Genomic DNA, 22,078 nt, shown 5'->3' with positions numbered 1-22,078 from the left:
AAGGCAGAAGAATGGAACCTTTCTAGGCAATGGGGGTTAAGTGACTTGTCCAGGGTCACACAGCTAGGAAGTGTCTGAGGTCAGATTTGGACCTAGGACCTCCCATCTCTAAGCCTGACTCTCAATCCACTGAGCTATCCAGCTGCCCCCTCCTTAGTATTTTTAATAAATACTCATTGATTAATTATTGATTAGGGGCTTCTATCTGAATTCTATGGTTCAGCTCCCACACAAGTTAACTCTCTGGAAACCCAATATCAGTCACATCTCCTTCTGAATTCTGCTGTCTTGAAACTATCCCTTGCATGCCCTTGAGCTAACAAAACATTTAACAAAAGACACATTTATTACAGACAAGACTAACAAAAAGACAAAACCAACAACAATAGAAATAGCCTTCTGATGACAGAGCTCTCTTCCTCACAAGTTTCTGGACTTCCCAGTCAAGAACTCAGTCTAGCATTAGTCATGTGAACTTGGAAATTCAGTGGAGGAGCAGCATCTTTTGGATACCTGCCTTTTTTCCCAGTTGCCACCTGGGTACTCCAAGTCCTTCTCCATTGGTGATCTCTGTAAGGACATCACTTTCACTGGGTGGGCAGGTTCCCATACTTTCAGCCTGCCTAGCCACATAGTCACTGACCCTCTCAGTCCCTTTAGACCAGTGATTCCCAAAGTGGGCACCACTGCCCCCTGGTGGGTGCTACAGCGATCCAGGGGAAGTGGTGATGGCCACAGGTGCATTTATCTTTCCTATTAACTGTTCTTAAAATTTTTTAAATTAATTTCCAGGGGGCTAAGTAATATTTTTTCTGGAAAGGGGGCAGTAGGCCAAAAAAGTTTGGGAACCACTGTTTTAGACCTTTGGCAGACTGGTAGCATGGTCACTGCCCTAGCCTGACTATACATGTCTGGCATTCTCCTCTCCCTCGCCCCCATCCCTTCCAAATTGAATGGAATAAATTACTCAAATTAGCTACTTGAAGAGGAAAAAACTCAACCCTACTCTGCACACATGTGCTCTGGGCCTCTTTCCATCCCACCCAAGAAGGATTGCTTAGATAAACCACTCAGCCCTCTTCAAAACCACCTGAACCAACAGTGCAATTACTTTAAAATTAAATGTCTAAATAAACATTATCATTACATTAAATGACTTAAAATTTGCAAATATAGTCACACATAATCCTCCAAACCTTATTTTCCCCAATGCATAAATGAGTATATCTGGACGTGAAAAGAATTTTTGAAGGCCACAGTAACATAATATTTCAACAGCCTAAAAGAATTTCAGCATCATCCCTGAAATTCATTTATTCAACTTGGGCAATTTATTGCTTTCTTTACCTTACAATTGTATTATATATTTATTTATTATTAAATAATGTTTTAAATGCATTCTTTCTTTTATTCTTAGCAAGCAGTAATAACTTATTCTAGTAAATGGATATAATTATTGTTCTTTTCTATTGAGGATATTGACCTATATTTAGTCTCTTACTATGAACTATGAGAAATTGAAAGCAAAGGATGGGCAAACTGAAATAATTGGCAGTATCAAGCTTTAAAATGTAGCTAAAGTATATTCTAAGAGTCAGAATCTTGAAATATATGGAAAGGAAAATAATTTGGGAATTGAAAGGGCTTATAAAGCAGAAGTCTTTACATCACCAAAAGGGCACATCTCTTACTATATTATATTTTGCATCATAGTTATCTACATATGCATCTTATCTCCCCCAAGAGATTAGAAGCCCCTTTGGGGGAAAGACTATCTCTTATTCATCTGTATTCCTATCCTACTTAGGCTAGCCTTGTACACAGAAGATGCTTTAAAAACAAAACAAATTCCAAACCTCAAACCTATTTACTAAATCAATGCACAAATAAGAAAGCATTAAGTTACCTTGCAAGAGGTTTTCTTGACATTTTTGGCACCTTTCATGGAATTCTAAACATCCAGACAAATTCTGGCCAAGCTCTTTACATGGTACTCTGTTGTGTCCAGGGAAAATCTTCGAAAACATGCCTCCTTTGTTCGACTCTGGGAGAAACAGAGACTATTGAGACAATGATTTTTCTTCAGTTTCAAGAGTTTCAGGGAATACAAATGTGATTTTTTTTAAATGTGATTTTTCTACAATGAGGAAAAATATATTCAAAGGATATGAAGGGAAGTCAAAGATTGAAGGAAGCATATATATTCACACATATGCAACATGATGCACACATATATGATGCAGTACTATTACCCACATACAATATGCATGCATACTTATAGAATACTCATGCACACAATGTAATATACATATGGATATTTGTACATTACATAGTATATATGTATGCATATATGTGTGTGTACATATGTCAATGTATGTGTATATATAATACATACACACATAGATGATTGATAGATGGATAGACAGGTAGACCGACAGAGAAACAGATAGACAGGCAGAAAGGTAGGTAGGTAGATGAGAGAGAGAGCAAAGAGCAAAAATCCATATTTCTGGAAAAAAATTTAAAGCCCCATCAGTTGTCTTTCATTCCAAAGGGAGATTAAACAAAAAAGTGAACAATAAGCTCTATAAAGTCCTGCAACATATTTTAGAGTATTTCACTGTATTAGAAATTTGAACATGCAATGGAATGCTCACTTCTAGATCAGGGACATAATTTTCCTAAAATCTTTCATTCATACCAGTAAAAAGTCATGTATTCAATATGCTTATCAACTATTTAACTGTTTTACATGCTGCTGCTTAGGTATAATTCCTGATTGGTGGAAAGAATAGTTTCTTGATGTCAGGCTATCTGAGAGGTGGAGCTGGTAGGAGAATGATGGAGAAGAAAGATACTCTCTATTCCTTTAAGAAAGAGATATATACAATTCCAGACACTCTTTGGAGAGAAACAAGTGAAGAGAGACAAAAAACTCTGAGGAGCAGCATACAAAGGGAGGAGTCAGAACTTCAACATGTCACTAAATTTCAGTTTGCTTCTCTAGAGACTTTTGGGAAATTCCCCTCAGGTGAGATGGGGGGTAGGAACTTTTCTCTCTTGTGTAAGTGAGATCTCAACTGGGTCCCAAAAACAACTAATTCCTTTTTTGCATATTTTCTGGTATGTTCTAATTTATATTTTATGTAACTCCTCTGATTTCTGATTGATCTGCTTGAATAAATAATTATACTCACAATTCAGTATTTGCGATGGTCTTTTGTAGAACTAACCTTTATAAGCCTATGGGTATAAGCGTGAGGTTACCCCCTTCCACTTTAAGAGAAGGTTCCTGGAAAAGTGACTTGAACCTAAAAAAATAAATATTCCTCCAGACAATCAATAATTAGGGGAATGGATAGATATAATTCTAGTCCAATACTCCTTCCAACCTCATGACCCTTTCTCCTGTTCCCTTCTAGGAAAAAATAAAACTTCCTTGGAGAAGGTGGGCAATTTCAGAGAGATATTTATTTATACTTCACCATGATCTGCGTTTAGACTTCCCATACGGGCATACACATAAGTTATATAGACAACATATGCCCTACACTATTATTAGGGTTAGGGACTGGACTTGTGACTGCATTTGCATTAGGAACTCTGAATTGAGGGAACTCCCTCTCTGGATACTAATTGGTACTTTCTCTACAAATAATAACAGTAACTAACATTTATATAGTGCCTACTATGTGCCAGGTACTATGTTAAGTATTTTGCATATATTATCTCATTTAATCTCCGTAACAACCCTGGGAGTTTGATATTTTTATCCCCATTTTATAAAACAGAGGTGAAATGACTTGCCCATGGTCCTAGAGTCAGTATATGTCAGGTGGCCTCTCTAAAAACTATTATTCAATAATAATAATAATAACAATCTCAAGCTTGGAATACATCCTCCTCACCTTGGCCTCAGTCTCTCTCTTCTTTCAAGATGCTTTTCTGTAAGCATTTCTGGATCCCCTATTCTCCCAGACTACTTTGCACTGAACTACTTTGTATTTATTTGTATTTGTTCTTTTCATAGATATCATGTATATACTTATGAAAGTACTTGCCATCTCCTCCATTATTAGGTAAGCTCTTTATTTATAGGGATTGTTTGATTCATTGTATTTTTATCCCCAGGACCTGATCCAGTGCCTGTCTCAGGTAAACTCCTAATAAATACCTATTGACTGACTGAAAGCAGAGATATATCTCTGGTATTTTTTTTCTAATATCTCTTCTCTCCTCCTTTATTAGCCACCAATTACTACAGTTAGACTACCGTGACAAATAAAGGCATATTTTGAAGTCTCATAATACTGGGCTATTTAGGCAGATTTCCCAAGGGCAGCAGACCAATATGGCTTGCTTATTTATAAAGTGCCAGGAAAACCCACACCTATAAGCAAATGCCTTTTTGCTCTCTGAGGTGGCTTAATTCTCTTGGCATCTGGTTTGCAGTAACCTTCCAAATAGTTCTACACTCACTTCCTTTGGGAGAGTAAGGGCTATAGTGAAGAATGAGGAGGCCATTTAGTGATCTACATGCTTTCTGGCTAGGGCCACCTGTATGTCAAAAAATTGAGAGTAGCGCCCCCCCCCCCTTAAATTTACAAGAGCGCCTAGAACATCAAAGTCCCTTGCCTGGGGGGGCAAAGAAAAAGTGGGGGAGCAGAGTCTTTAATGGAGGTGGTGAATTGGGAAAGAGCTGTGGAAAGCTTGGAAGGCAGATATTACAATTTTTTCCTTATTTTGGGAACTGGAATATACAAATTTGTTGTCCTGCACTAAGAGAAATGATGGTGTAAGTTAGTCAAGAATACTAGCTTGTATCCAGAAACCTGCCTCTGTCACTTAATTTTTCTTCACCTCAGCTTTCTTTTCTGTAAAGTGAAGGCTGAATTAGAAGATCTCCTCGGTTCCCTTCTAGTCTTAAATGTATGATCCTATGACCTGAATTTAATTCCCACTCTTAACATTTACTAGCTATATGTGTGACTTTGATCAAGTCACTATTCATCTGGGAGCCTCAGTTTCCTCATATATATAATGGGGATAATAATAATCATACCACCTACCCCACAGGGCTGTTGATTTATTCCTTTTATCTATCTATCTATCTATCTATCTATCTATCTATCTATCTATCTATCTGTCTGTCTGTCTGGTCTCTGTTCATTTATTTATTGTTCATTCATTATTTAGTCTGTCCTCCCTCCCTCCCTCCCTCCCTTCCTTCCTTTCTTCCTTCCCTTCCTTCCTTCCTCCCTTCCTTCCTTCCTCCCTTCCTCCCTTCTTTCCTCCCTTCCTTCCTTCTTTCCTTGCTTCCTTGCTTCCTTCCTTCCTTCCTCCCTTTCTTCTTTCTTTACTTCCAACTTTGAGGATGGCCTTCTATTTATCAACCATCATGTCTCTTATTATTTTATATGCATTATATACATGTAATACATATGTATCCCAAAATTGATATATATGATATATCAAATATATATATATATAAAGCAACTTCTATCAGTAAAGCATTTTGTAAGTGTCACATATTATTATGTAATTGCAAGGGTAATAGAAGATATGAAACATTTAAATTAATCTATAGGTCAAAGAAATTTAATGTTGAATAAGATTTTTGAAATAAGTTTTTTTTTTACACCATAATAGCACTGGTAGCGAAAGATTCTGTCTAGGATTCTTGTCTTTCCTTCTGAAGATTTGGAGAATGTTTAGAAATGATTGCCAGATTGAATCTGCAATTGTTCTGGAAAAAAACATTGGACATTAAGTCTAACCACTATCCAAGGATGGAATTTGTTTAGCTGACTGATTTTTGCCTATATAACAATGGTACAGAAAGGATATCTAGCACACAGTTTCTAACTCTTACATGAAATAAGTAACTTTCAGGAAGATGCCATTTATAAAAAGTCCTAGCTGGTGCATGAATTTGGTTTACATTTTGGCACCTGCAACTGTTTCAGTTAATTGGCAAACAGCAAAAAAAAAAAAAAATTACCCATCTCACCCTTCTTCTGGAAAAGAGCCCAGCAAGAAACAAGTTCAGGAACGGGCAGGTGCTTGCTCCAGGTGTGGCTCATGTAGCAACACCTGTTTCTGAAAATTTTTGCATTCTAAACACTACAGAGAAATTCTGTGGAAGTCTTTCTCTCTCTCTCTCTCTCTCTCTCTCTCTCTCTCTCAGCTGAATTGTGGAAGATAAAATTGTAATAAACTCTTATTTCCTGATTTAAAGAAACAAAAGTACTGATTTTTTCCCTTAAAATATGGGGAAATAACTTATTGGAAACAATATTTTCCTCCTTTTCAGGCTTATTCAANAATAGGTATCAAGTGATAACATTTGTACAACCCAGGGGAATTGCTTATTGGCTCTGGGAGAGGGGGAGGGAAGAGGAAAGGGAAAGAAAATGAATCATGTAAACATGGGGAAATATTTTAAAATAATATAAATTTTATTTATATATATAAATGCATGTATATATATATTATATATAAATATAAAAATAAAAAAGAGAAAAAACCAGTCACAAAAATTATTTCCATGTGTAATTGAAAAAATATAAAAAAATACATAGTATCATGACATTTTAGAATGAGAAAGGAGCTTAGAGATCATATAGTCAGTCATATAGGCTCAGATTTGACCTCAGAAGTCATCTACCTAGACTGACATGTACTTGAGATAAGAACCTTTTCTACAATTTATCTGTTAAGTAGTCATCCAACTTTTGTGCAAAGATCTCCAGTGAGAGAACCCCATGATCTCTTGGGAGAAGCCCATCTACTTTGCAATAACTCTAATACTTGGGAAGTTTTCCTTTGCAATGATCTTAAATGTGTCTTTCTGCAACTTCCATTTGGTGGTTCTAGTTTTCTTGTCTGGAGGACAAAGTCTAATTTCTCTTCCATATGACAATCCTTTGATATTTCCAAAACTAGAAGAAAGTTATCATATTTCCCCTAAATCTCTCCTCCAGCCTAAAAAACTTGTTTTTTCAACTGTTCCTCATAGAGCACAGAGTTGATGCTTAATGAATGCTTGTTGACTGAGTTTCCTTCTTGGCATACTAGATGCTTCTAGCATTCTTCTTTCACTCACTTTTAAACCCTCTCTAATCTGGTTTTTAATCTCAGCAGTCAATTGAAATTCTAGCTTCCAATTTACCAGTGATCTGATGGTTTTTTCTCATTATTCATCCTTGACCTCTTTGCAGTCTTTACTCTCTCCTCTAGGGTTTTCATGATACTCTTCTCTGACTTCTCTTTCTCCTTGTCTCATTGCTCCTTCTCAGTCTCCTTTGTTGGATCTATTTCATGCCTGCTAATATGAGATGACCTGAGATGTATCCCCAAGGCTCTGTCCTGGACCCTAATCTATTTTCCCTCTTTCTTGATAATTTTATCAGTTCCTATGGGCTTAATCAGCATCTCTATGCAGATGATTCCCAGATTAATAAATCCAGCCCTAGTGTTTCTCTCTCCTGAGCATGTTTTTTTTAACAACCAATGGTCTATTAGAAATAGCAAACAATATTTTATAGGTAACTCAAGATTAGCATGAGCCCAAAAAGAATTCAGTATTTCTCCCCCCCCCCCCCCCTAAACCTGCTCCTCTTCCAAACTTCCTTGTTACTGTCAAGGATACTATCATTGTTCCAATCACTTAGACTGGCAACTTAAAAAAAAACAACCCAACTTAGCTTCTATCATAGAATCGATACTGTGTACAGGTTCCAAGGCAGAAGAGTGATAAGGGCTAGGCAACGGGGGTTAAGTGACTTGCCCAGAGTCACACAGCTACGAAGTTTCTAGGGTCACATTTGAACCCAAGACCTCCCGTCTCTAGACCTGACTCTCAATCCACTGAGCCACCTAGCTGCCCCCTTAAAAATTTTTTTTTGATATGATTTCCTTTTCTCCTTCACACAGCTACCACACAAGTTCACCTATCTCTCTTTTAAGCTAATGCAATAATAGGCTTCTATCTGGTCTCCAGTTTCAAGTCTTCCCCTTCAGCTCATCCTTCATATAGCTTCCCAAGCTTCCCAATTTCTCAGGTTCAGATCTGAGAGTGTCTCTCTCCTCCTCATTAAATTCTAAGAGCTCCCTATTATCTCTGGTATCAAATATAAAGTCATCTCTTTGGTATTTAAAGTTCTTCATAGTCTAAATTTTTGCTCCTTTTCCAATATCCTTACACCCTTCTTCCTTCCATGTACTCTATGATTCAGTGTCATTAGCAATTTGGCTATTTTCCACACATGATATTCCATTTCCTTTCTTTATGCTTTTGTACTGGCTGCCCTCCCATGCCTGAAAGGCTTGGTTCCCTCTCTTCTTTAAAATTTTTTTGAAAATTTAACAACAACACCAAAAAAAACAAACCTTTGCCTTCAGACTTAGATTAAATGCCGGGCATTGATTCCAAGGCAGAGAAGAGTGGTAAGGGCTAGGTAATTGGGTTCTGTGACTTGCCCAGTCAGACAGCTAGGAAGTGCCTAAGGCCATATTTGAACCCAAGACCTCCCCAGCTGGCTCTCAATCCACAGAGCCACCAAACTGCCCCAGTTCCCCCTGGGATTCCCTGGCTTCCTTCAAGCCTCAGCTAAATTCTCTCCTTCCAAAGGATATCTTTCTCTGTGAGCCCAGTCAATAGTGCCTTCCCCACAGACATTACTTTCCATCTATTATGTATATATCTTGTATTTATCTATTTATTTACATATTGTCTTTCCTTTTAGAGAGTAAGCTTCCTGAAGGCAGGGACTATTTTGCCTTTCTTTGTTATGTCTAGCACTTAACACAAAGACTAACTTTAGCAAATGTTTATTGACTGACTGCCAAATCTGAGGCGCACTTCTCTAAAGACTTCCTTTTAAAGGGACCTTTTATCATTCTTTTATCATTACTCTTTGGTTTGAGCCATGGAAACTGTTCCAAATACACTTTACTGATCAACTTGTCTGCAAGAAAAACCGGAGAGATTTAGTCAATTGCTTCCTAAAATATAGATAAGCTTTGTGTATCACTTCTGGAAGCCTAGAAACCCTCTAAAAAAATGGAATTGATTTAGCCCATACTGGCTCTTTATGATTGCTGTTTCTTTTTCTTGAGGCTCACTAACCATCCCTTTGATAATACATTTTAGAATTTTGCTAGGAATCAAAAGCTTATACCTTTGAGACTCTTCTTATTTTTTAAAAAATCTTGACATCTTCCTTTCTTCCAATCCTTCTGCATTTCTCACATCATCAATGACCTCTCAGACATCACTAACCATGCCCCAGTGATTGACATTTTGTTAGATTTCAATGAGTGCCAAACTTCTCATCTAAAGATGAGAAAACTGAGACCCCAAAAGATTATTCCTTTTTCTCAGAGTCACACAGCTAGTGATAGAACATGGATTTAAACTCAAGTTATGGACTCAAATTCCAGATCTAGTCTTGTTTCTTCTAAACCTCACTGTTCATCCTGCATTATGACTCAGAAGAAGCAGTGGAGGACATTAAAGTTCTACCTATAATATTTCTTGAACTTCACATTAAGGACTCCAAACAGTGTCTAGAGAAGATCACAAAGAAAAAAAAAAAGAATTGTATGAGTGCAGTACTCAGAAAAGTAACTATTAACCAAGGCCACAGTGATTTAAATGACAAGAACAATAAAGCAAAACTGAGTCCTTCATGATATAATTACCAAGCTTGACCCCAGAAAAATTAGGAGAAATATACCTCCCTCCCTTTGATATGAGGGTATGGGCCTTTCTAGACACCCCCAAACCCCAAAGGTATTCCAGATCAGAGAATACATAAAGAATCCATTTTCCTTTGAATTCCTGCAGTGCTGAAGGAAGGTGACTTTGAGCTGAGAGGAATATCCCCTCTGGCTTCTCCCCTCATTCTTGATGAACTCAGATAGGCATTTCCCAGCTTGCTTCTGATAAGCATCTGTTTTGAGCTCAGATATCTAACCATCCCCCAAACTGGACAATTTCACCCCCTTTGACTTTGAAGCACAAGACATAAGCACATGGCCATCTCCAGTTCCAGAGTCCCAAAGACATCACTCCATCATCCCACCATCATCCCATCTCCCCACACGTGCTGTCAGGAGGATATAAGTATCTGAAATTTCATCTCCAGGAGGAGGTATTCCACCTGCTCCTGCCTCCCTGGCCATTCAACCTAATAATTCAACTTGAATTAGACTTAATAGATTTTTTTCTCTTTTTAAGCTAATTACTGGAGCCTGGCATTTCTGAAGAAGTGTCCCTTCCGGCCCAAGTTTTCCTGATCAGTTCTCCCACTATACCTTCACTGGACTAAGGGAACTATGGATAGGAGGGAACTAGGTGTATTAGTTATTTTTGATGAATTCTTTTTCAGTCTTTGTTCAAGGAAAAGTCCATCAGGAGAGAGTTGGAGAAGGGAGGGACGTATTCTGAATTAATAAGACGTGTAGAAGGTACGAATTCCTTCTTTCACTAACATGTTCTTTCTAGGCTGAGTATATTTGTACTGACTTATTCCCCAAATGGCATGAAGTATAAGTCAGTCTATAAGAAGGTATATGGGCCTTCAGTTCACAACCAATCAGGCTGAAGTGTCTTATCCTAAAGGAATGACTACTTGTGATTTACCCACTTTGCTTAGGATTCGGACCCAAATAAATAAACTGGGTGAGGGGAAAGGGAGTTATTTAATGTAAAAATCTTGGGGAAAATCACTTAACCATCAAATGACATTTCAGAAATAATAAATAAGGAGGCATTGGGATAGTAGAAAGAGTGCTAGTTTGGAATCAAAGGATCTTGGATTTGAATCCTGACTCTGCCACTTATAGCTTGTGTGGCCTTGAGTCAATCACTTAATTTTTCTGAGCCTCAGTTTCCTCAGCTATGAAATTAGGGTGTTGAACTGGATAACCTCTAAGGCTCATTTCAGCTTTAAATCTATGATCCTCTCATTTCATGAACTATTCAAAATTGTAACATTTACTACTCTCCCCAAGACTAGATATTGGTAATGATAATAGCATTAAACTGATTTTTTAATACTTGCCTTTTACTTGTTCTGGTAAATCCTTCATTCCTTTCAGCATTTCAGTAATCATTTCACTAATACCTATGAAAACTGATTTGCTGAAATCAAAAAATAGCTGCAAGAAATTAGGCATCTCCCAGCTTTTCAGAAGACTTGTATTTTGGGGGGTTGTCTCTGATAAAACTGGTAGGAAGTAGGGCTCTGTTAAGTCTGGGTCTGAGATGAAATATGTTTGGAAAGCCTGGTCAAATTCTTGCCGTATCTGTTTGAAGACATCAGTGCTCCTGTTGAATAGCGTGTTCACATCCACGGACAGTTGGCTGAATGCACCCTCCATCTGGGATAGCTGAGCATCTTCCTCATCTGGCTTTCCAATGATAGGAAGTGCTTTTGCTTCATCCTCATGAAAAGGAAAAATTAACTGAGGTATTTTCTTGAAAAAGCTTTTAATCTGTAGGGGAATAAAAATGGAATCAAATTCTCACCTTACATTCTAGACCCTACCTATCAGGAAAATTTAAAATGCCCACATTAGGGGCAACTAAGTAGTTCAGTGGATAGAGAGCCAGTCCTGGAGATGGGAGATTTTGGGTTCAAATTTGACCTCAGACACTTCCTGGCTGTGTGACCCTGGGCAAGTCACTTAACCCCAATTGCCTATCTTTATTCCTTTTCTCCCTTAGCACTGATACTTAATATCGATTCTAAGGCAGAAGGTAAGATTAAAAAAAAATGTTTTAGGTAGAATTAAATTCAAATGAAGTTCTGCCCTTAGAGTCCCCATGATGCAAAATTGGCTCAAGTTTAATGGCACTACTAAAGAACCACAAGAATGGAATTTTTGAATACCAAGAAAACTAGCAGATTTTCAGAAAAAATTATATTAAGAAGTCTAAAATTGTCTTCAACCCTTTTCTTCTACTTCTAAGGCATATGCTCCCAGTCCTCAATCCTTTGTAAATATTTTTTTTCTCTACTGCTTTAACTGAGTGATGGCAAACCTTTTAGAGACTGAGTGCCCAAACTGCAACCCTCACAGCACATGTGAGCCCCCCACCTTCCCTCCTGACAGGGGAGGGAAGAAGCGCTCCCACTGGGCTGCTGGACAGAGGAGTGGGTGATGGGGGAAATGTCCTTTGGCACGGTGGAGAGGGGAAGGGGAGCAGCCCCTTCCAGCACACTCGGGCATGCATGCCATAGGAACATGACTCTAACCTTTAAAAACGAACCTTTAGGAAAGAACCAGGTAAGATGTTCACTCTGAGGTGTAGATAGTTTATAAAGCTTGATATGTTACTTCTACCAAGAGTACTTACATTTTTAATCAGGAATCAAAGGCAATGTTTAGTTTAAGCCAAATTAAAGAAAGTAATTGTTGGATTTTTGATATCAACAAGTTAGCAAGGGAGGTATTTGGGGAGGCAAAGGGGTCTTCCTGAGCACCTCTGAAAGAAGGCCACCCATGTACCCTGCTATTTTACCTACATCTGTAGATATCCCTATTACCCAAGCTAGAACATTAGCAGACCTGGGACTATACAAAAGGGCCTTGACATTTGATGACAGGGGATGCCTTGGCCACTGAAAGCTACACAGCCAAATGACTGTGGAAAGGAAAGATCAGTGCTACAGCATTACAGAATGGCCTCCAAAGAACTCTCAAATCTTTTGGGAAATTAGGACTTTTTAGTTTCATCCACAAGATCATAGATTTAAAATTGGAAGGCATGTTCTAGAGATCATGTATTTTATTCTCCTTGTTTCACAGATGAAGAAACTGAGGTTCAGAGAAAGTCACTTGCCCAGGGTTATACGGGTAGAAATTAGCCAAATTGGATCTAAATCTAGTTTTTTGTAATAAATTCTGAATGCCTCTGAAAGCAGACCACATGTATACCCTCCTATTTTACCTACATCTGTACATATCCATACAGCTAAGCCAAAACATCAGCTGAATGGGGGCAATGCAATAGGGTCACAACTAGTTTGATGACTACGGATGCCCTGACCACCCACTACTCTTCCCATTGCACTGCAGCACCATCTCTTTATCGTGTTTGGGGATCTTCCATCTCCCTCATCACATTCCAGCTCCCCACCTTATCTATAGAGGAACGCTATTACTTCACTTAAAAACAAGGAGAAGCCAAGGAACAAGTAAAAATAAACTTAAGCTAGTCCTCCACATTTTTTGAATTTTCAGCATCAGAAATATTTATTGCACTGTTAAAATGATTCAAGTTGGCAAGTGACATAAAATAGCAGACCATGGCACTATTGGAGGACCCTCCACTACCCAGTTCAGTTCTTGGACCCCGGCTAGAAGCTAAGTAAATCAGAAGCAGCAGTGAGGACCAGGGAGGGAAGGGAAATGAGAGAAAAAGGAGATAGAATTGAGCATGAAAAAAGCAGGGAGTTAAGGAGCAAAGTTAAGAAAATTACCTGCAAAATTCACATTGAAAACCAGCTTTGGCCTGAAGGATACATTTTACCCCAGTCTTTTGTTTTCCAAGCAGTAATTATGTAAGAATAGAAAACCATGGTTACCTTCCTTCTTGATTAGGTATTGCCAACAGCAAAGCAAAATAGGGAATTTAAGCAAACATTCAAATTATTCCTTTCACTTTGGCCAACATTTTAAAAAAGTCTATGTACCAGGTACTGTGCTAGGTGTTAGTGATAAAATGACAAAGATAAAACAAAGTTCTAGTCCTTAAGGAGTTTGCATTCTATTGGGGAAATTCACATATCAAGGTAGATAAGAGATAATTTTAGGGGCAGCCATTAATAGCTTGGGGGGGGTTAATAAAAAAAACCCAACAACCTCATAATATGAAATGGCCCTTGAGTAGATCTTTGAAGAAAACTAGGGAATCTTAAGAGGAAGAATAGTGGAGGAAGTGAATTCTAGGAAAGGGGTTTATGTTAAAATGAGTCAACTGGCTAACTTCTTTTCAGCAGAGAGGTGGATTGTGCCCACATTGCTACAACATTGGACTAGGCATAGATATGCTTATTTAACAGATGGTTGTTCTTTTCATTAAAGATTCTTGGAATAACAAGGAAAGATTCTTGGAATGACACAATAACAAAAATTAGTTTTAGGAAGAAAAGAGTAAACACAATTACCACTGATCATTTGTCAGGCTCAACTTTGCTTGTAAAAACATTTTTGCCAGAATGCTGAGAGCAAATATTAAAAAACAAACAAACAAACAAACAACCCCCCTGTATTTTGATCAATTTAGTCTGCATCTACACTTAGCTGGGCTAGAAGTAATTACGGTGATAACCTTTGGAAGTATTTTATAGAATTAAAGAATGTCAGAGCTGGAAATGATTGAAGGATTCATCTCATTCAAACCACACATTTTGCAGAAAGGAAACGGAAATTAAGTAAGGGGTTAAATGATTTGCACTGTATCACACTGCTGGTTAGTTAACCCTAAGGTCTATTCTTTACAATATACTATGGATGGATTAGACATAGGAGGCAATCACAAAAGCCTTGCAGATCCAGTTAAGGTGAGAGCCAAGTGAACCTGGCTCCTTATTTATCCCAGGGATTACTTTTGATGTAATTGGGTGTGACATTGGCCAGGAAGAAGCGGTTCTGATTTCCCTTGGCATCCAATATGGGGTATGAAATCTCAGCCATCAAGCTCATGTCAAGTCTTGCAGGAAAGGAAAGATAAATTCAGGATAAATAGACAGGCATCTCTCAAACTGAGACTAGGGTAGTCTTGAGTGCTCTTTTGATGCTTCATAATAATTTTGAAGTCACCCAGGGCACTTCAAGGCTATGCCAGCAAAATATGATCTGTGGCAAGTTCTCTCAAGCTGGGAAGGTTTTGTGTGCTTCCAGTGGGAGATCCCAGTCTTCCAGCTGAAAACCTAACTAAGTTCAGAGAGGCTCATTACCTGTTTGGCTGCCAAGGGATGAATTTTCCAGCAATGGCAACGTGGGAATGCTATTTACTAAGGAATAAAAGGGGGAAGTGCCCCTACCGATCAACTTACACTTCCCTGAAATATTAAAGAAAGTATGTAGGTTACCACTCCACTTATGAATCCTGCCTGGGGGCCTCAGTGCCTAGACAGTATTCTCTCAAATAGAATCAGTTTCATGTATGTGAGAGTGGGTGAGGTAAGAGTGAAAAGGAGAGTCTTGGCTCTGAAAGGGGAAAAAAAACTGAAGAATGACTGAAATCTTATTGCTATTTTCTAGCAATAGTATTATAGAGTTATGTAAATAGCCCATGTAGATTATGAAGAGCAATAAGCTATCGAAGCATTAAATATATAAAATCATTAGCACCAAAAACAGGATAATATCCCTGTTCAGTAACAGATTTCTGAGTGTTGACATCAAATCGGACATCTCTGTCGCCTGTTCTAACATATTTCAATAGATTTGGCTTGGATTTGGATCATGGCCATGGCTAGTGTAGCCATTGGTACAAATGATAAGAAACTGGAGCTCATGCACTCTTACCCTGAGTGATTCTTGTCTTTCAGGCCATTCTATTAATCCTCCAGTGGGGATATAGCCAACATACTGGGGGTCTTTAGCTGGTTCTTTTTTTTAACCCTTACCTTCCATCTTAGAATCAATACTATGTACCGATTCTAAGGCAGAAGAGCCATAAGGTATAGGCAATTGGGGGTAAGTGACTTGTCCAGGATCACACAGCTCTTTTTAATGTTGTGTTGCTCTCATAGCAACTTTAGTTAAATAGTTCTCTACCCTCAAATGATGGCTGGCCAAGCTACTGCTTTTTATCACCTCTTTCATGGAATCATCCCCTGTTCTTCCTCTATATCCCCTTCTGTTAACTTACTCCCCCCAATCCCTACCCCACTTTGGAGCTGGAAGGGAATTTAGTTCAGTTCTAAGAATCTTGAAATCCTGAGATCTATTTTTTTTCTTACCTTATTTATCACAGGGTACCAACTTGGTTGGCAGGTTGTATAAAATCTCATGCAGGTACTTTCCAGACAAGATTTGCATTCATCCCATAAACCTGTCAAAGACACTTGGCATTGCCTTTCCTCCTCCTCCAGTCTTTCCTTGACTTCATTCATAAGTTGGAAGGCCTCCTAATCAAAGGGGAGAAAATAACGGGCCATTTCAGTGTCCAGTGCCTCAGTACCTGCTGATTTTTAAAGTGAATGTTTCTAAGCTATTTTCCCAAACTGTTCTTCTTTGCCTTCTCAGCAGTTCACAGAGCAGCTCCTACCATCTATTTAGATAGAACAGAAGTGGCCATTGGTCAAGCAGATCTCAAAGACAACTAGGTGGCATTCAGGAAGACCAGTGGTCAGTTCCTGCTTCAGATATCAGTTGTGTGACTCAGAACAAGTCATTTAATCCCCCTCAACTTCATTTTCCTCATCTGTTGGGGTCTAATAATAGCATCTATTTCCCATGGTTGTCGTAAGCATCATTAGATAATATTTGTGAAGTGCATTATAAACCTACATGCTTACTAGCTATTGTTATAGGAAAAACAAAAACCCAAGAGTTTAAAAAATCTAAGATAATTATAACAATGTACATTTATATAACTTTAAGATTTACAAAGTATTCTACACATATTATCTCATTTAACCCTACCAAAAACCCTGTGAAATAGGTTCCATTATCTTTATTTTACAGATGAGGAAACTGAGGCACACAATGGTTAAATAACTTGTCTATAGTCTACAGCTAGTCAGTGTCTCAGGTAAGATTTGAACTCAAGCTTTTCCAACTCCCAAGTTCCTCAGTTCAATGTACTACTTAGAAGTTTGCCTTAGAGCAAACATAAATTATAACATAAAACTATAAAGCTATGAGATTCAGTTGCATTGAATGTTTGAATATATTATTAATTATTGCACATTAAAGTATCTATTTGGGGTCAGATGACCCCTCCACAATAGGGGTTTCTGGACACCCAAATTCCTGTGGGCACTGTCTATCAAAAGGCAGGCTTGTAGTTGACCAGGAATGGAGCCTAAGGCATGACATAGGAAGGGGAAGAGCACCCTCTAGTGTGTGTGTTTAGGTGGTGACTCCCCCCTATCTTCCTATCCTTTCTAGAGCATGGAAAGCAAAAAAGATTCTGGGGCAATTTACCATTTGAACTTCCCTGTTTCACGTTCTGTCAGAGCAGGTCAGGGGATGAATGGACTGTTTTTAGCCTTGTATAGCTCTCTCCTGCCTCAACTTTTCCTTGCACTGACAGAAAATGATGAAAAGTGATACCACTTAATACTGGTAAAGTAGCCTAAGCTAATTAGTAAGAAGCCCTAGGCAAATATTAAAGAGCATTATTATTAATAATTTTATATTATAATAAATACAATAAATATATTAATATATAGTATACAACAAGCAATAAAAATATAAATAAATAATAAACTTTTTCAACTCTGAAATAGTGCAAGGGATCCTGGAATACAGGATCCAGTGGTGAAAAAAATGTAAATAACAAGCCTTTGTGGAGCAAATCCTATTTCTTGCCTTAATTAGTACATTAATCACATAAAATGTGTTACCCTAAGTAAATCAAATTTTTAAAAATCAAATTTTCCCTTTGTCTTATATTAAGATTTCAGAGACACCTAATTTTTGTTTTCTATCATCTTTTTGGGGGTATGTAGGTGGAACATTGGCTAGAATGCTGGACTTGTAGTCAGGTTAGATCTGAGCTCAAATCCTGACTCAGATATTTATCAGACAACTCCAAATTTGACTCTGGTCAAGTTACTGAATGTTTCTCAGCTTGTTTAATCATTTGTGAGATGAAGATAATTATAGCCCTCCCCTCACAATCAAATGAGATAATATATGTATGTATAGTTCTACTTTTCTACTTTTTATAGTTATAGTTAACTTTTATAGTTAGTATAAAAGGAAATTAATAATACTCTGACAAGCCTTGTTCTTGATGAACCCATATTAATTCCTAGTGATCACCACTTCTCTTTTGAGAAGCTAACAAAAAAATCCATTAGCAATGTGTTAGAATATTGCTAGGAATAGAAGCCAGCCTAAAGTTTGATAAACTTTCTTCTTTTTTGTTCAAAGCAAAAATTTCATAGAACTTTGTGTCATAGAAGTGCTCTGGCATTTGAGCCTTTTGTGTGTTTGGGGTTAACTGTAATCATTTATGAGCTATATTATTACCAGATTATAGTCTAAGAAGGTCGCCAGAGAATAACTCAATATTTATGAAACGCTTTAAAGTTTGCAAACTGTTTTATATAAATAAATTAATTTAAGCCTCATGTCAATTCCATGAGGTACATAACAGCAGGTATTATTGTCCTCATTGTACAGATGAGGAAACTGAGGTTTGGAGAGTGACTTGCCCATGGTTCCAGCATACACACATAGTAAATGTTGGAGTTGAAGTTTAAAATTAGGTCAGCCTGAATCCATCCCTAGTACCCAATTCACTACTCCACTATTCATCCAAATCTGATCACTGTCAGAGTGAGGAGATAGATCTCCTCTAGGAATCCTTGGGAGCCTGTAGTGAGAGAGGGAATTATGGGGTCAGCAGCCACATTGGAGATTTACTAAGACATTTATGTCTTTGAGATGAACGCATTTGGAAATCTCAGATAAATCATCAATTGATTTCTTGGGTGAGCGCTTGGAGGAAAGGGACAGAGTTTTCTCCTGTTAGGGAGAGAGCATGGAGGTGATCATTGAGATAAACCCTTCTCCACCTAACCTGAATATAAGATTTCAGAGCAGAGAGAATTTGTTAGGTTGCTGCTTTGGTCAGATATGGTGCGGCTGGTGATGAGAAGAAAACGCTGTCCCAGGAAGAGCAGGTGTGGAACAAATACCCTTGGACTCTTTCCCTTTCCAGCAGGGTGTTTACTGACCAGTGATATCATCTCTGCATAACAAATACAGTAAATGCCTATTTGGGAAGCTTAAACTTGATGTAACCAAAAATGAATGTCAGTTTATGAATGCCTGAGGGAATGATTACTCAACTGGACTAAAACCATCACTGATGATTTCCTTGGCATGTTTAGGGACCAAGAGCATTTTCAATCACCTGTTTTTCTTTACTGCTTTTCTTCAGGGTTTTCATGAGCTCTTTATGTTTTACTTCATTTCTTTCCATCATGATTTTCATCTGCTTAATTCCCATCAAAGCCTTCTTCACTTCTTCATCTACATATTTCTCTCCAACCACAGACAAGCCTAAGAGAATCACAGGATCCGTTTTTGTTTTTTGTTTTTGCTTTGATTACACAAGTACATTGCAAAACCAGTTCACCAATTTTTCATTCCCTTAAATAGAGTCTTAATTGCTCTTTTATAGCATCTGACTTTGGAAGCCTTTCATAATGAATCAGCAGTAAGCTGCCACCCTGACAATACCTTCTGTTCATGTGTTGCGCGCTCCTCAGTGTGCTGTAGTTAATTTGACCTCATTCTTGTCACTTGCATCAGTGACCTATTTTTATTTATTCAATGTGTTTTCGAGTTTGAGAGTCAAGATTTGCCATATTTTTTTTTTAAAAAAGCAATAAGTTGAATGTATACAACCAGGACCCTGAAGATAGGTCTATAACCTCCCCAAACCCTAGCTTTTGTTCACAAACCTTCAAGGAAGCATCTGACAAAAAGCTACGTCTAGACATTTCTGCACCTGGGCCATGCTGGGTAGCTGGGAATGAGAGAATTAAACTCACCTGGGGTGTAATACTCTTGTACACCACCACGGGTACAGTGCATTGGTGCTTTCCCAAACACTCTTTAAATTTAGTAAAGGCCCAGTCACCCTACCTTATTTATGGTTCTGAACAAACACGCTGCAATGAATGAGTTTCTTTAATCTACTTCTTTGAATTCATGGTTTCTTCTTTAATGAGGAATTGATTTAATAGGTCTAGAATTCTTCATTTGGTATCCCTTCTTCTTGACGTAAGTAAATTTGATTTTTAAAAAGTAATTACAGATAGAGCCCATCTTAATGGCTCAGTGGATTGAGAGCCAGGACTAGGGACAGGAGTTCCTGCATTCAAATCTGTCCTCAGACACTTCCTAGCTGTATAACCCCAGGCAAGTCACTAAACCCCCATTGCCTAGCCCTTACTGCTTTCCTGCCTTGTAACGGATACTTAATATTGATTCTAACATGGAATGTAAGGCATTTTTTAAAAAGTAATTATAAATCCTCAAAGCATTTTGTAATTTGTTTCAGCAAACTTAATTGTCAAAATTTAAGTACCCATTCTCAAGGAAAGATCATATTTAATTCTTAAAATGAGAAATCAGTTAAATAATTATAGAACAGCTTGATGCAATATTTTTATTATTTACTTTTCCACATTGTAAGAATAACTGAAAAGATGATCTTCATTACTTTTTTTTTAAGCTGGAATATCATTTCACTCTTCATTAGTCCATATCTATGTGACACTAAACATCTGGATGATAGTGGAAATCCTGTCCAAAAATGGTCTGGTTTTATCTCTACAATACCAACCAGCTGGCTATGTAGAAGTATTCAGATAATTGGCTGAATTTTTCCATTTCTGTCCAGATGTTTGGCATCATGTCCCTGCAGCCTCTATGTTTAATATCAATCAGGCCTAGAGAAAGTTTTACAACACCATGAAACTAGAGGGCTGCAATGAAAGCTGTTATCTCTTAACTGTGAGCCCTAGTAAATGCCAACAGTGCATAGAAACAGGACAAGGGAGATAAAGAATGCAAACCTACTCTTTAGGTTTTCACCAACATCAGTTGTGTCTTTCGAAGTAGGTGCACTCTGACAGCCTTTCAGCCATAACAGATGCACAGTAAACATCAGTATTAGAGGCTTCATGTTTCCCGTTACTGAAAAAGAAAAATAAACCTACATTAAGTGCTAGCCGTTAGGTTGTTATTTTCAGTTCAGTATCGAATGGAAACATCTGTTACTCTAAAACATGTTTCTATGGAAAGTCGACCGTTTTCACTTTTTGAGCTGAGACTACATATATTTACTAGTTTTAATGCTTCTCTTTGGAGCATTGAAAAAGACTAAAATTGAAGTCAAAAGTCAAAGGTAATTGCATCAGCTTTCAGGCAGATGGCTTTAGGAGGACACTATCTGGAGAATCACCAGTCAATGACAAAGTGGAAATGTAGCCATAAAAATGCCTTTCCAAAATGTTAATTTTTCAAATTGGTTTCATATGGAGATTTCTCTAATTTACTTATTGTAATATAAGCAGAAAGAGCTATTTATAATTTTCCCTCTTTAAAAATAACAACAACAAAATACCTTATGTGTTAATAAGACCATATGTGACAGGACCAAAAAAACTTTAACTACCTTCATGCTTTTCCATAATGTTTGGTTTCTAGTTTCTATGACCTTTTCTTATTATGTGTATAAGGATATGGTTCTTAGAAGTTTGCAGACAAATGCTTGGGCTTTCCTTTCTCACCCTGAGGAATGTAGGTGAATCAATATTCCTCGATCGATAATATATCTATGCATACACTCATTCAAACATTAATTATTATTAATAAGTAGGGCCATTGAAGCTTAATCCTTCTCCCCACTGAGATAACATTCTATAGGTAGAAACCCAAGGAAGAAAGTTGAAAATCATAAGTACCTTCATAATGTCTTTGAAGCTCCATTCAAGAGAATAAATTTAGGTTATAAAATCTTGAATGCTTTTGCTTTTTTGATAGTGTATCTAAATGATATTAAATCTGGTTATACATTCGTATAAATTATTCCATATAATATGTGAATATATGTAAAATACAAAGCTTATTTTTCAATCAAGAGTACATATTCAACTAATTTTTATAATAAATTAGGAGCAGCTACTAAAGTAAACTTAAAATACATATATTATACATATTTACCAGTAACTTTGAAATTTTTCTCTTGTAAAGTTGCTTCTCAGTGGTAGGAAAGAATCCCACTTTGCTTTGATCTAATTTTCTTCTGTGCCTAGGATTTAGCACTGTTCTCTTTATCTGATGACAAGGTTCCTAATCTCATTAA

At 37.5% G+C, this 22,078-nt stretch overlaps 1 protein-coding gene across 1 annotated transcript in view; it reads right to left on the bottom strand.

Annotated features, from left to right (window-relative positions):
• Nucleotides 1-20,908, bottom strand: part of CLUL1 (clusterin like 1) — a 30,948-nt gene extending 10,040 nt beyond the window's left edge. Inside the window, exons 1-5 of the mRNA XM_044658055.1 lie at nucleotides 20,791-20,908; nucleotides 19,115-19,263; nucleotides 15,984-16,151; nucleotides 11,070-11,502; nucleotides 1,907-2,044 (exon numbers count right to left, since the gene is read on the bottom strand). Of these exons, the coding sequence (XP_044513990.1) occupies nucleotides 1,907-2,044; nucleotides 11,070-11,502; nucleotides 15,984-16,151; nucleotides 19,115-19,263; nucleotides 20,791-20,896 (994 nt within the window). The 5' untranslated portion in view covers nucleotides 20,897-20,908. The remainder of the gene's footprint in view (nucleotides 1-1,906; nucleotides 2,045-11,069; nucleotides 11,503-15,983; nucleotides 16,152-19,114; nucleotides 19,264-20,790) is intronic.
• Nucleotides 20,909-22,078: the final 1,170 nt, after the last annotated feature.

This window comes from Gracilinanus agilis, chromosome 1 (assembly GCF_016433145.1).
Source record: "Gracilinanus agilis isolate LMUSP501 chromosome 1, AgileGrace, whole genome shotgun sequence".
In the NCBI taxonomy this organism is placed as follows: domain Eukaryota; kingdom Metazoa; phylum Chordata; class Mammalia; order Didelphimorphia; family Didelphidae; genus Gracilinanus; species Gracilinanus agilis.
The sequence above is the reverse complement of the archived record's forward strand: the minus strand, read 5'-3'. Positions and strand labels throughout refer to the sequence as shown.